The sequence below is a fragment of the Lutjanus erythropterus genome, chromosome 24 (genome assembly GCF_056507025.1).
Source record: "Lutjanus erythropterus isolate fLutEry1 chromosome 24, fLutEry1.hap2, whole genome shotgun sequence".
Classification (NCBI taxonomy): Eukaryota; Metazoa; Chordata; class Actinopteri; order Lutjaniformes; family Lutjanidae; genus Lutjanus; species Lutjanus erythropterus.
In genome coordinates this window covers 6,391,724-6,404,601 of record NC_139340.1, presented here as the reverse complement: position 1 = coordinate 6,404,601, position 12,878 = coordinate 6,391,724, and the positions used below count along the sequence as shown (strand labels likewise).

The 12,878-nt window shown below is 42.5% G+C and overlaps 1 protein-coding gene across 1 annotated transcript in view; it reads left to right on the top strand.

Annotated features, from left to right (window-relative positions):
- The window catches only part of LOC146304587 (striated muscle preferentially expressed protein kinase-like), a 71,017-nt gene that overhangs the window by 56,490 nt on the left and 1,649 nt on the right, over window positions 1-12,878 (top strand). Inside the window, exons 31-43 of the mRNA XM_084714155.1 lie at window positions 10-36; window positions 132-284; window positions 405-447; window positions 563-628; window positions 1,973-4,679; window positions 5,747-5,914; window positions 8,380-8,502; window positions 10,449-10,616; window positions 10,741-11,419; window positions 11,597-11,836; window positions 11,976-12,199; window positions 12,302-12,377; window positions 12,532-12,681. Of these exons, the coding sequence (XP_084570281.1) occupies window positions 10-36; window positions 132-284; window positions 405-447; window positions 563-628; window positions 1,973-4,679; window positions 5,747-5,914; window positions 8,380-8,502; window positions 10,449-10,616; window positions 10,741-11,419; window positions 11,597-11,836; window positions 11,976-12,199; window positions 12,302-12,377; window positions 12,532-12,681 (4,824 nt within the window). The remainder of the gene's footprint in view (window positions 1-9; window positions 37-131; window positions 285-404; window positions 448-562; window positions 629-1,972; window positions 4,680-5,746; window positions 5,915-8,379; window positions 8,503-10,448; window positions 10,617-10,740; window positions 11,420-11,596; window positions 11,837-11,975; window positions 12,200-12,301; window positions 12,378-12,531; window positions 12,682-12,878) is intronic.

Below are 12,878 nucleotides of genomic sequence, written 5' to 3'. Positions count from 1 at the left end.
CTCCCACAGGCCTGTTGGTGTCATCACGTACCTCTGGTATGTTATACAGAGTGTTTGTCACAGAATATAGATTATTATAGTTTTGATATCTTAATCAGAATAAATATATGTTTTATTTTGTTTTATTTTAGCCTGACTGGTGTGTCTCCCTTTGCTGGCGAGAATGACAGAGCCACGGCCTTAAACATCCGCAACTACAACGTGGCGTTTGAGGAGAGCATGTTTTCTGACCTCTGCAAAGAAGCAAAGGGATTTGTCATCAAGCTTTTGGTGGTGGACAGACTGTAAGCATCTTGATGCCTGTCTTATTTTTACCATAAATATATATAAATATCATTTTGACCAACTGTCAGTTTAAACGGTAGCACACTCTTTCCTCATATGCATGTTTTTCCCTCTCCCAGGAGGCCCAGTGCCATCGAGTGCCTTCGCCATCCCTGGTTCAAGGTGAGTTATTATTTCGAAAATATATCACCCAGCCTCGAGCTTGTAAACGTGTCATAAGATTTGTATTTATATGTTCACAAAGATTCATGGTGACTCCGCTTCTTTTGTCTTGCAGTCACCAACAAACAAGAGCATCAGCACAGCCATGCTGAAGCAAGTTATGTCCAGAAGGCGATGGCAGGTGAGCCGCTGTGATGACAGTTTGAAAGATACGCATTTATCATGTGGAAACGAAAGAGTAAATCCAGATCAAGCTGAGAAAGTCAGGCCAGAAACGGCAGAGAGGGTCCGGTCAATTTTCAAAATAAAACACCTTGTGCAGGTACCAGGTTGCAAAAAGTAGCCTACTTACCCATAGCAGAATCACAGAAATCAAGAAAAATTACCAAATCAACCAAATCTGTGCATGTCAACAAAATCAGGCATGCAAAACACTACGCTTCTGAAAACATTTGGAGAACAGATCGAAACTGCATCATAGAGCCGCGCTCAGTGGAATCAAGGTCTTACACATGAAGGACTCCTTGAAAACACTTGAATTTTAATGTAATGTATTCAAGATTTGAAAAGTGCTTGGATTTTGGATAAAGTGCTTGAAACTGCTCAAAACTGTAATTGCATAACTTCCATAATAAATCGCTCTCTGTTTGAATAGTTTGCTGTTTAGATAAAGAAATAAAATTAGTCAGAGAGCCAAATTGCTTTTGCCTTTCGCACAAAATGAAGACAACTCCACTCGAGCCTCTCTTGCTACTCTGCATGTGTGGCTACACTTAGTGCAATTCGTCAGTCTTCTTTGAAATTCAAATTTATTTGTGTAGTAACTGATTGAGTGATCTGCCCTGGTGAATTAAGGGTTCATTTCAACCAAACAAGCAGAGTTGGTGATGAGTTGGTGGTGCTGGATCAAGACATTTTCGAATTTTTATTTTGTTTCAGTTAAGTTTGAAATAAAACAGCTGTTTCTGGTTAAACAAAATATATCTTTCTCTGTAGGGATCATTTCCATAATGTTGTCAGACACAATCAGAGCCTGTCTGTGGCAAAAAAACAAGCACTTTTGGTGGATGTATTTTGAAGGTGTGCAGTTGCCTATAAAGATTATGCTTTCGCTTTCTACTGGCTGCAGCACTCTTCCTCAATATTGACCCAATTTCAATTTCAAATTTCAAAAATTGTTGCCCCACTTAGTCTCTTGGACACAAAAACATGGGACAAACAGGTTATAAAAAATACCAAAGTCACCCTCTAAGATATGGTGCTGCCATTATAGATGCCACTGTTTACATGGTCTGTTTCACCCTTACAGACAAGTACTCTCTGATTAACTTAGTCTCTGAAACCACTTTCACTTGAAATTATTTAAAAGAAGAATTTAATTAAGCCTCATCTTGATTAGTTCATACTGTTTACTAGCCTGTTTAAGTCTTAAAAGTGGATTATTGACTGAAGACTTTGCATATAAAGTAGGGAAATCAAACATAGTAATAAACTCTCTCACGTTGTCCTCCATTGGCTTTTTCAGCGTTCCCTCATCAGCTACAAATCCAAGATGGTGATGCGGTCGATCCCAGAGCTTTTGAACGACTCATCCAGCCTCGTCTCCATCGCTGTGGCACGGCATTTAAAGGAAGGCTCCCCGCCGCCCTCCTCTTCCTCTGACTCAGATGCAGATGTGGATGAGCTTCCCTTCATTCCCATGCCGATGTCCATGGTGTTCTCTGGTTCCAGGGTCTCCCTTAATGAGATCCCAGGGGATGAAGATGTCACTGTGTGGCCCAGTGTTGCTGATGGGATGAGGAAAAAGGAGGATATGGAGACAGTAGGTACAGAAGGCGGGGCTAATAAAAAGAGGGTGAAAGATGAAGAGGAAACCCCAGATGAGGAAAAAATAGAGAAGACGAAACGAGCTCCCCTTAAAAAAGGATCGAGTGTGGAGTCAGACGATTCACAGACAAAAGCAAGGCGGGCGACCATGAGGAGAGGCAGTTCTGCTGATTCAGCACTGCTTCTCCACATTGACCCAGAAGAGGAGAACTCCACCGGTGATGCAGAAGCGAGTAACAAGAGCCTCAAAAAGGCTGTTTCTATGGAGCTACCCAATCGCAGCCCGAGCCCTGGGGCGGCGAAGTTAAGCCAGGAGGATTACGCCCTAAAACTGGAACTGATGAGACAGCGGTTGCTCAGGGGAGGAAGCATGGACAAAAAGATGAGCGGCCTCCGAGGACCCTTGTTTGAAACACTCGGCATGGAAGATGAGAGACGGGTGGGGTCTCTTGATCGGAATTTGAGGAGATCCAGAGCGGGGCCATCAACGCTCATCAGAGCAGCATCTTCTGAGACTACTGGGGAGGACATGCCACAGACCAAAGTTTTTCGTAAAAGCGCCTCCTTCTCTCAAGGCGATTCTGAGCCCATGCCCCTGCACCGCAGGTTCGGAGCCCCCTTGGAGATCCCATCGGTGGGCAATGGGAGCATAGAAGGGAAGAAGCTCCAAGAGGCGACGTCGATGTCCGCTCTTACAGAACAAACATCACTTGAGTCTGCACCTGCCTCGCCTACAAAGAGGACTTCCTTTACACTCCCAACACCAGAAAGTTTGGACCAACAGCAAAACAATGTGAACAAGCATGAGGAAAAGAATGTGGATGAAGTAACAGAGAAAAGGACCAAAACACAATTAGAAAAGGTGAATAAAGAAGGATCTGAGTCTAGATCACCCTCTGTTATCACTCCTATAATTGTAATAGAGGAGGATGATGAAGAAGAAGAGAGGAAAGAAATTCAGGAGCTGCATATTAATGAAAAGGAAATGAAGGGAGATGAGGAAACGGCACAAAATAGTAGACCATCATCTGCATATGCAAGTGTCATTCAAGCTGTTTCGGCGTCCTCTCCAACATCTGACAAGGCCCAAACCAAAAATCTCGCTGCCACAGCCACGCCAAATGATTCAAAGTCCACAGATACCTCAACATCATCTGAACACGCAGCGGTATTCGCCAAAGTTGCAACTGCTGACCGGTCTCCTGCCTCCGTTTCCACATCCTCAAACCCTGATCGTCCCGTTACCCCCCGCCAGCCTCTGCTCAGAACAGACATCAAAGACATCGACTCGGAGGAGGTCTTTGAAGCCAGGTTTAAGAAGCGGGAATCCTCTTTGACTCGTGGCCTCCGAAAACTGACCAGAAACAAATCAGAGGAGAGATCGCCTGTGCTAAACCGTAAGGGGGTTGAAGGTGGCGAGGAGGTTTACAGGCCGGGGCCGAGGGGGGCACCACTTGAAATGGTATCTAAAGGACTGCAGGAGAAATCAAAATCTGTTCAAGATTTGAGAGAGGATGATAAGGAAACAGGCCTTGGTCTAATTGGGAGGTTTTCCTTGCGGGCCAAGAGGTCAACATCCGTAGATAAGAAGGGTGAGAAACCAAAAGAGGAAAAGGAAAAGGAAACAGCTGTGAGCAAGAGAGTTTCATGGGCTATTGGGCGCAGTAAGTCTCTGGATACAAAGGAGCTGAGCAGTGCACAGAGGCAGCTAGAAGAGAAAAAAGCTGAGGAGTCATCGGTTTCTGCTATGAGGCGCAAGTTTGAGTCCAAAGTGGCAGGAATTTCTGCCAAGATAAGGACCCAGTCAGAGGAGAGGAAGGATAAAGATGCTGAGGGAAGTCAGAAAGAGCTGGCGCAAAAGGATTTGAAGAAAGTCACGGATTCGCCCGTCCTGGCAGCGAGACAGAAGTTTGAAAACAAAGTGGCAGGAATAACCTCAAAAATCCGTAGTCAGTCCGAGGAGAGAAAAGACGCAGAGGGGAAGAGGACACCCCTGTTTACCCGCCATCGTCATTCCCAGTCTGAGGGGCGAGGACTCAAAGAAATGGGCATCCCCGAGAATCAGCTAGCAAAACAAGTCGGCGCCGGAGCATCCAAGGAATCAATCGAGTCCACTTCTAGCATCCAGTCCGAGAAAGCCTCAGAGAACGACAGGCGATCACGCTGGGACAGGTGGGGTCTGACGAGAGGCAAGAGGGATAAAACCCCCTCCCAATCTGATCTGCCTTCATCCGTCCCTAAAGAGGAGGGTTTGTCCAAAAGCCAGCAGTTTATCCGCTCTGCTTCTGATTTTGCCCCCGTTTTCCACATCAAGCTGAAGGACCACATCTTGTTGGAGGGGGAACCTGTTACTCTGAGCTGCCTCCCAGCCGGAAGTCCACACCCAGAAATCACATGGATGAAAGGTATCTCACTTAGCATTCTCCCAAAATATTGTTTGTTGGCAGAGTTTGCATTGGACATTGTTGTTGTCTCATTTTGACAAACAGGGTCATAAAGTCTGTCATAACCATTTTAATTTGAATTTTTTGCAAACATGACTAAATATAACATGAATAAAACTTAATACCTCAACTCCCATGATCTAGATTTAGACGTCATCAAACTAGTTTTTTTTATTATTAATTTAATGAAATAAATTAAAATAAATTTAATGAAATAAATAATATATATGTAAATAATGAAAACTTGCATAATATATTTAATAGCATTTAATTGTCAAAACCAACTCGATTACACTAACATCTGATATAGAACAGACTTACAGATTATGTATTCATAAGGGCATAGAGAGAAAAGATGATCAGAGACACCAACTGTGCAGTAATTTTTCATGTCAACAGAGTTTTGCTGACAACACAAAGCGCTGCCGGTGGCTTATAAACTTATCCTCCAGACCTCCTTGGGTTTTTGATTTTTGCAAAGTGGCTAATTTGATTCTCTGTGTCTTGTTTTACTGGTAAATCTTTGAGATTATGGATTTGAACCAGGAGGGTAGAGACATCAGAGCTATCAGGGCAGAGTGGGAGGATGGTGGATTTAGACCGATTAATGGTGCAGTCTGAGATTTGGGAGAAAGTGTTTATGAGACAGATGGTTTCGGGTAATGAAGAGGAAGGATTTTTGCAGGTAAAGCATAAAGGATAATCTTACGCTGCCTATTTTTTGTTTTGAGTCCTGTGATGTTTAATTTTCTGACAGATGGCTGCGAGTGCTTCAGTGAAGATGAAGATTTCTGAAAACCTACTGGCCACAAATTTAATGACTCGTTGAGACTATAAAGAAAAGACAAGAAATACATTTAAATATATTATACTGTAATTCATTCCCATGTATACTGCTCAGAGAAATGCAGCCCATGGCTCTTCTGTCAAAAGCATCTTGTGCACCTTGTCCAGGCAGTCAGGCGTTGCATGTGAAAAACATCTCAGGTGGTTTTATCTAGAAGCTTTTTGTTTTGTGTGTTTTCCAGATCGTAAACCACTGGAGGTGGACGACAGACTCAACCTGATCTCCCACCCAGACGGCAGGCAGCTTCTTATGATCATGAAGTCCGCCCGGAGGGATGCTGGGGTTTATGAGTGTGTAGCAACCAACCCCATCGCTACCATCACTACCTCCTGCACACTGTCCATAGCTTGTAAGCAGCTTGTTCAACCTGTAGACATTCAGAAAGTGTTGTTTTGTAATTAATTTTTATTCAATCTAAGGGGGAAACTGGGAGTTTGGAGTAGGAAATGTTATTCATTAATGTCAAGGCCAAATTACATCATGGAGCGAGTTTTCTTATCAGAGGTACAACTGCTCCTTTTCCTTTGATACAAGACGTACGGTAATTATCTTCATAATGTGATTTATTTTACATAATTTAATTTTAATAGCCGGAAGAATGGTATGAATATTAATACAGCTGAAATGAATATTAATGTCAACAGATTAACTTTACAGTAGATTAACTTAATAGATTTTTGGCTTTTCTCATATTCATCATGTAATGGGAACAAATGATGCTTCCTGCAGTCTGAAATCAGCCTTGGCAGGACACATTCAAGACTCCTGTCATGCCTTTGCACAAATAGCGTGTAATGAGAACAACAGGGCTTAGATTTTTGCCAAAATGAGACTTTTGAGGCTTCACTGGAAGATATATTACTCAGATGTCAAATGCAATCGATTGCATTTGAACTTTATTTGTTATGGCTCTGGACATGAAGTATAACTAATCTCAGGCGCTGATGCTATTTGTCTGCGCTTGATAATCTGTCAGCAGTGTGAAAAATACTTCAGACAGCTTATCTCGCCTGAAGCTTTGGCTGCACTGTTTGTGGCGGTGCACAGACCCTAATGGGAAATGCATTTTAAAAATTAAGGAGTGACACTATTTGTGCCAAGTTTGGTTTGGTGAAACGACAAAACTCAAAGCATCGCCTAGATAGTTTGGGCTCGAGGAAATGAACATCTTGCCTTTTCTTCTTTGGTGTCTTGAATTGCAAGGTGCTGAAACTGTGACATTTTCATGTAAGTAAATGAACAAACTGTGTCACTGATAAGAAAAACAGTATAACTGTTACAAACATAAATCTCATAAGTCTTGTCAGGAAAGTGAAACATCTGACAGAATAAATGTGCAGTTTGTTTTGAAAAAAGCAGGAAAATGGAATATTAAGCAAAAGCTCCATTTTCATGACCACAGATGAAAACAAAGGGTTATTGTTGATTGACAGCTGGCCTCTGGGAAGTGCCTGAAATGACCAAAGAACAATGATGCAGGAACAAAAAATATGCAGCCAAGGTTGGGAGGGTTCCTTTAAAAATATACAAAAAAATTGTAGTCAGTAATGCAATCCAAGTATCACAATATTAAAGTAATGTAACTTGATTGCTTTCTGTTACTTTTGGATTACCTCAGTATAAAATATGGTGAAATTGTTTAGCCTAATATAGCCTTTTTAGGGCTGCAACTAATCATTAGTTTCACAATTAATGGATGAGTTGTTTGGTCCTTAAAATGTTGATCAGAGCTCTACATAACATCCTAAAATGTCTTTGGACTTTGTATTGTTTGGTCCTCCATTGTACATCAGATTGTAGGAAAAGTCGTGCCGGTCACAGAAGTGTGACCGCTGGAGCAAACAGACAAATGGTTTTGGTTGGCCAGGGTCAAAAAGGACAACAAATCCAACTAAATGCATGTCACTCTCATGTTAAACGAGAGTCAACATTTCTGGAAGAAAGCAGATGATCCCAGTTACTTCCATCATGGTGGTGGTCTCATTTTTCACACTACAGAAATAAAATTTGCACCATCGCGTTCAGCATCCCGTCCTCTTGCTCACTGTATGTTTTTTTAGCTGTAGTAATTACAGTGTTTCATTAAACAGCTGGAGTTGGGAGAGGCACATTGCCTCAATTTTTGCCTTTTTGTTTGGTATATTTAAAATTGACTGTGTCGTTGCATGCAGGTGATTGGCTGAATAACCAACAGTGTTTAGTCCTCTCAGTATTCAAATTTCACTGCTGTGTTACACACAGGCAATTGGCCAATTTCACCAACCTGAGTTCTTAGCAGTTCAACAGAGACAGACAAACAGACATTTTAAACTGTTAATAATTTAAAACCTTGAGCTGCTTGTAATTGTCTGTATATGAGGTTTTCTCTGTGTGCCTATCTGTCTGTTTCTGTCTGTCTTTGTTTTTCTTTGATAAATACAAACCTTGAGCTGCTTCAGGTTCAGTTCTTTCTTTCTTTCAGTATTCAGATTTCACTGTGCTGGAACATACAGCTGATTGGCCAATTTTATCAACCTGAGTTCTTAGCAGTTAAAACCTCATATACAATGACACCTGAAGCAGCTCAAGGTTTGAAATATACATATACATAGAAACACGCATGATAGCATGTGCACACACACTGGCATACATACACACACGCACACGCTGCTTTATGACTCCAATCATAAGCACATTCACATTTGAAAAGCAGAAAAGCTTCACTAGAGGCTGATATGATCTGTTATATGTTCCTCCATGTCAGTGACCACTCATATAATTTGTTTTTTTTTTCACTCTCCTCCGTTTCCTTCCCTCCCTCTCGCCCTGCTGAAGGTGTCCCAAAGCGACCGGGGACCCCTGAAGTCCCCCAGACTTACAACAACACCGCCCTGGTGCTGTGGAAGCCAGCAGACACCAAGTCTCCATGCAGCTACACCCTGGAAAGAAAGACAGAAGGTGATCCGCTTTATCAAAAGAATTATCCAGATTTTTTTTTTAAAATAAGTCTGATTTGCTCTTATTAGGTTTGTAGGTAAGCAGCATCCCCTTTGTGTACTATTGTCAGTACAATGTGCAACAGCCACATGAGGAAAAATGAAATTAAAATCAAGTTTTCAAGCTCCTCGGAGGTATCAGTTTGTGAAAAGCTTTGACAATGTTTGGCTTAGTGCCGTTTGAGGAGAACGCTCTGGGAAATAAGTTTCCAAATCCACAGACACCACTTAGACAGAGAAAATGAGTCAATCCTCAAGGGAATAGTGACTGTACCGGCGCTGCTACTGTCAAAGCTTTTTGTCATTCTGTGCGATGAATCATCATTATCTCATAATATGGTGGAGGAAAATGAAGTCACACCAACTTGGAGCAGCAGACTCTGAGAATCTGTGAACTTTTCAGTCCAATAGAGTTCATTTTTGTCTCGTTCCAAATTAAATCTTTGCAGGCAGCATCGATGCAGACACTCACAGAACTGTGTTGCTACCTAATTTACATTTTAATTCAGGTGTTTTTGACTGTCTGCATAAGAAATAAAACACTGTGACAGATAATTTTTCAGCAAGCAAACTGAGCATTACCTTGTTTGCATATACAGTCCATAACATTTTACACTGTGTCACTTCAAACCTAAGTTTTATCCATGTGCATGTCCAGATTATCACCAGTTTCAAAAGTTTGACAACACTGCCACTTAGTGTTCAATCTGTGAACTACAACAAGTCATTTTGTCATTCAAAGAGAGGGTTTATTTTCTAACTTGTACTTTTTACTCATACTTATTTGAAGTTTTTTCCTTCATATTAGGGTTGCAGCTCATTATTATTTTCACTATTGGTTAATCTGGCAATCATTTCCTTCATGAATTGATTAACTGTATCCTCTATAAAAATGTGAGAAAATGGAAAAAAAAAATGTTGACCACTGTTTCCCAAATGTCTTGTTTTGTCCACAACCCAAAGACATTCAGTATATTGACTTAAAAAAAACAAAAAAAAAAAACAGAAAATATTCACATTTTAGAAAGTAAAATCAGATCCTGTTTTCTGAAAAGAATGACTCAAATGAATTTATTAAAATAGTTGCTTGCATGTACACCCTTCAGAAAAGCATTAATTTACCATTTCTCATTCCTACTTTAATTACCGACAGTACTGTATTTTACAGCTTTTTACAATACTGTGTTTTTTAAAAAAAAAAAAGATAATTAGTCCACACAAATATAATACAAAGCTTTCATACTTTACTCTTCAGGTCCTCAAAAAAAGAAATTGTACCTTCATTGTATCTCTTTCCTCAGACTGTGAGAATCCTAAGCTCATCCAAAGCGTTCAATTTGACTTTGATAAAAGTACACATGGAAAAGAAATCAATGCACATTCAAAAATACTTGTCAAACAGTTGTTTCCAACTAAGGCCCCTCGTCTCGCTGGACAGATAACCAGTTATATTTGAGGACAGGGCGACCAGACGTCCTTAAAAATTCAATACACATCTTATCCTTTTTGTCATGAAAATTAGCTGTTACATATAGCTAAATAATGTGAACAACACGTGAATTTGTGAAAATGTGTGGGCCTTAATTCTGCTTCTTCTTCTTGTTTATGTAAAATAAGAATATTATCAACGTGCTTCCTCTTGTTTATTGCACAGATTAGTCGATCATAAATTACAGATTATTGACCTGTGAGGATAATAGGGTGGCCGATCACATTTCAGGTGCACCCCCTCTATGATTAATCGACTAATCACTGCAGCTCTAATACATAAACATCCACAATTCATACTTTAACATATACAACTATGTATACAGCATTTGATCACCTGATTTATGACTGTGCTCTGTCCATGAGGATCACAGCAGCCTTATAAAAAAACACACTCATGTCTCTTCTCTTTGCCTGCAGGTGGTTCAAACTGGGTGACTGTGGCCGCTGGAGTTGTCGACTGCTACTACAACGTCACAGACCTGCCAGCGGGAGGAACGTTCAGGTTCCGTGTCGCCTGCACCAACAAGGCCGGACAGGGACCGTACAGCAACTGCTCTGCTCCAGTCAGCCTGGACTCAACAACAGGTATTTTATTTTATTTTACTGATAAAAGTTTTCCTTTTGTTAATGATGGGAATTATAACATGTTACCCAAATGGACAAAGAAAGCAACAATAGAGTTAATAAAAGCTTTAATTGTGTTTCTCAGGTGGAGGAGTTTCACCTGCTGTGGCCGTGGTGAAAACAGTCCCTGCTGCACCTGAACCAGTCGTGACCTCCTCAGTGACCGTACCTCCTCTCAGACCAGCCCAGAGCAACGCTCCCAGGATAACTCTCTCCACCGTCGCTTCCACCTCCACCTCTCCGAAAAATACATCCTCCCCTGCTGCCGCGCCGCTTACATCGCCATCTAAAATCGCAGTGTCTCCCACGCCTCCGTCCTCGCTGCCGTCCAGCACTACCACGAACCCCCCGTTACCAGCCGAGGACGCGCAAAAAACAAGCGCCCCTCTTCCTTCACCCACAGTCAAACCGCCTCCACCCTTTGTCCTCCCCAAACCCCAGAGTCCAATCAACGTGGTGTCCCCCATGACCCAGACCCCACCTGTATCAACTCCACCAGCTCTTGTGACCCCGCCATCGACGCCGACCAAACCGGCAGTGGCTTCTGTGCCCACGTACGTCCCCGCCAACACCGTCACCGCTCGTGTTGCCCCGACTTCCGTCTCCTTTTCCCCGCAAGTGCTCCAGACGTCCAGCCTGAGCCCCATCGGTGATGGGGCCAGTACCCCCTCCAGAGGCACCCCGTCAGGACGTGCAACGCCATCCACTGCTCTCCGACAGGGGGTCCCACAGAAACCCTACACCTTCCTGGATGAGAAAGCCAGGTGAGGCTGTAAACTGTAGAAAGCAGACTTGAAGAGCTCCTCATCCACATAGAATAAGTTAAATGCATTTTCATAGTTTCCACTGTGCTGAAAGTGCTTTTTAGTGCTATTTGTATGTGACTTGCAAAGGTTTTTCTAATTTTTAAATATGTTTTTCTTGTTTTGTTTTTTCACCAGGGGTCGTTTTGGAGTCATCCGAGAGTGCCGCGAGAACGCGACGGGCAAAATTTACATGGCAAAGATCATTCCCTACAGCCAGGAGAATAAGCCGCAAGTCCTGAAGGAGTACGAGATCCTGAAATCCCTTCACAACGAAAAGGTCATGGCTCTGCACGAAGCCTACGTCACGCCACGCTACCTGGTGCTGGTGGCGGAGTACTGCACCGGCAAAGAGCTGCTGTACAGCCTCATCGACAGGTAGGAGGGCGGAAGAAGAAGACCTTTTTTTTCTTGGATGCAGTCCACTTGGTGGATTGAGCCAGCAATGACTAATTTAAATTGATCATGTGTTTGTGTTGTTGCTTTAAATTGTCTTCTTTTTTTTTGCTCACTAAAGGTTCCGTTACTCCGAGGATGACGTGGTGGGTTATCTGGTCCAGATCCTCCAGGGAGTCGAGTACCTCCACAACCGGCGCGTCCTCCACCTGGACCTGAAGCCCGACAACATCATGGTGACCAACCTCAACGCCATCAAGATTGTGGACTTCGGAAGCGCCCAGAGCTTCAACCCGCTCAGCCTCAAACAGCCCGACTCAGGAGCAGGAACGCTGGAGTACATGGGTGAGGACAAGAATGTTAACTCCAGAATTTAAAGCAAAACCCATAGATCTGAATTTAATGCCAATATTTAAATTTTCACCCTTTTAACTAATGTGATTAAAGCTCCTGAGATGATAAAAGGTGAAGTGGTCGGTCCTCCTGCGGATATTTGGACCGTTGGAGTCGTCACCCACATCATGTAAGTTAAACATCCCCTTTATTTCACACAAATTAAGGAACTTTTACCCTTAAGACTACAGTTGGTGCTCCAGCATGGCAAAGGGCTCCCAAAACATACATTTTACTCCAACTATTTTCAAATTGAGCGCACTTTCTTCTGTGTTTACAACCAGGCTCAGTGGTCGACTGCCCTTCGAAGATAAAGACCCTCTACAAGTCGAATCCAAAATCTTGATCGCGAAGTTTGACCCGACAAAACTGTACCCAAATGTGTCCCAAAGTGCCTCCGCATTTCTCAAGAAGATGTTGAGCAGTTACCCATGGTAAGCAAGAATGAAATGTTAGGACAGTTAACAAGTCCGACTAGCAACCTGAGAGTTGCAGCGGCAGACCAGCAACTCCTGTGTTCTGCAAGGTAAAATTATTGGAGTTTGGTTGGTTTGGAGAAGGCGATATTTGGTAGAAAAGGCTGTCTGATGGCAAAGTAAAGGGGTGGAAAGATTCTTAACATAGTGTACGC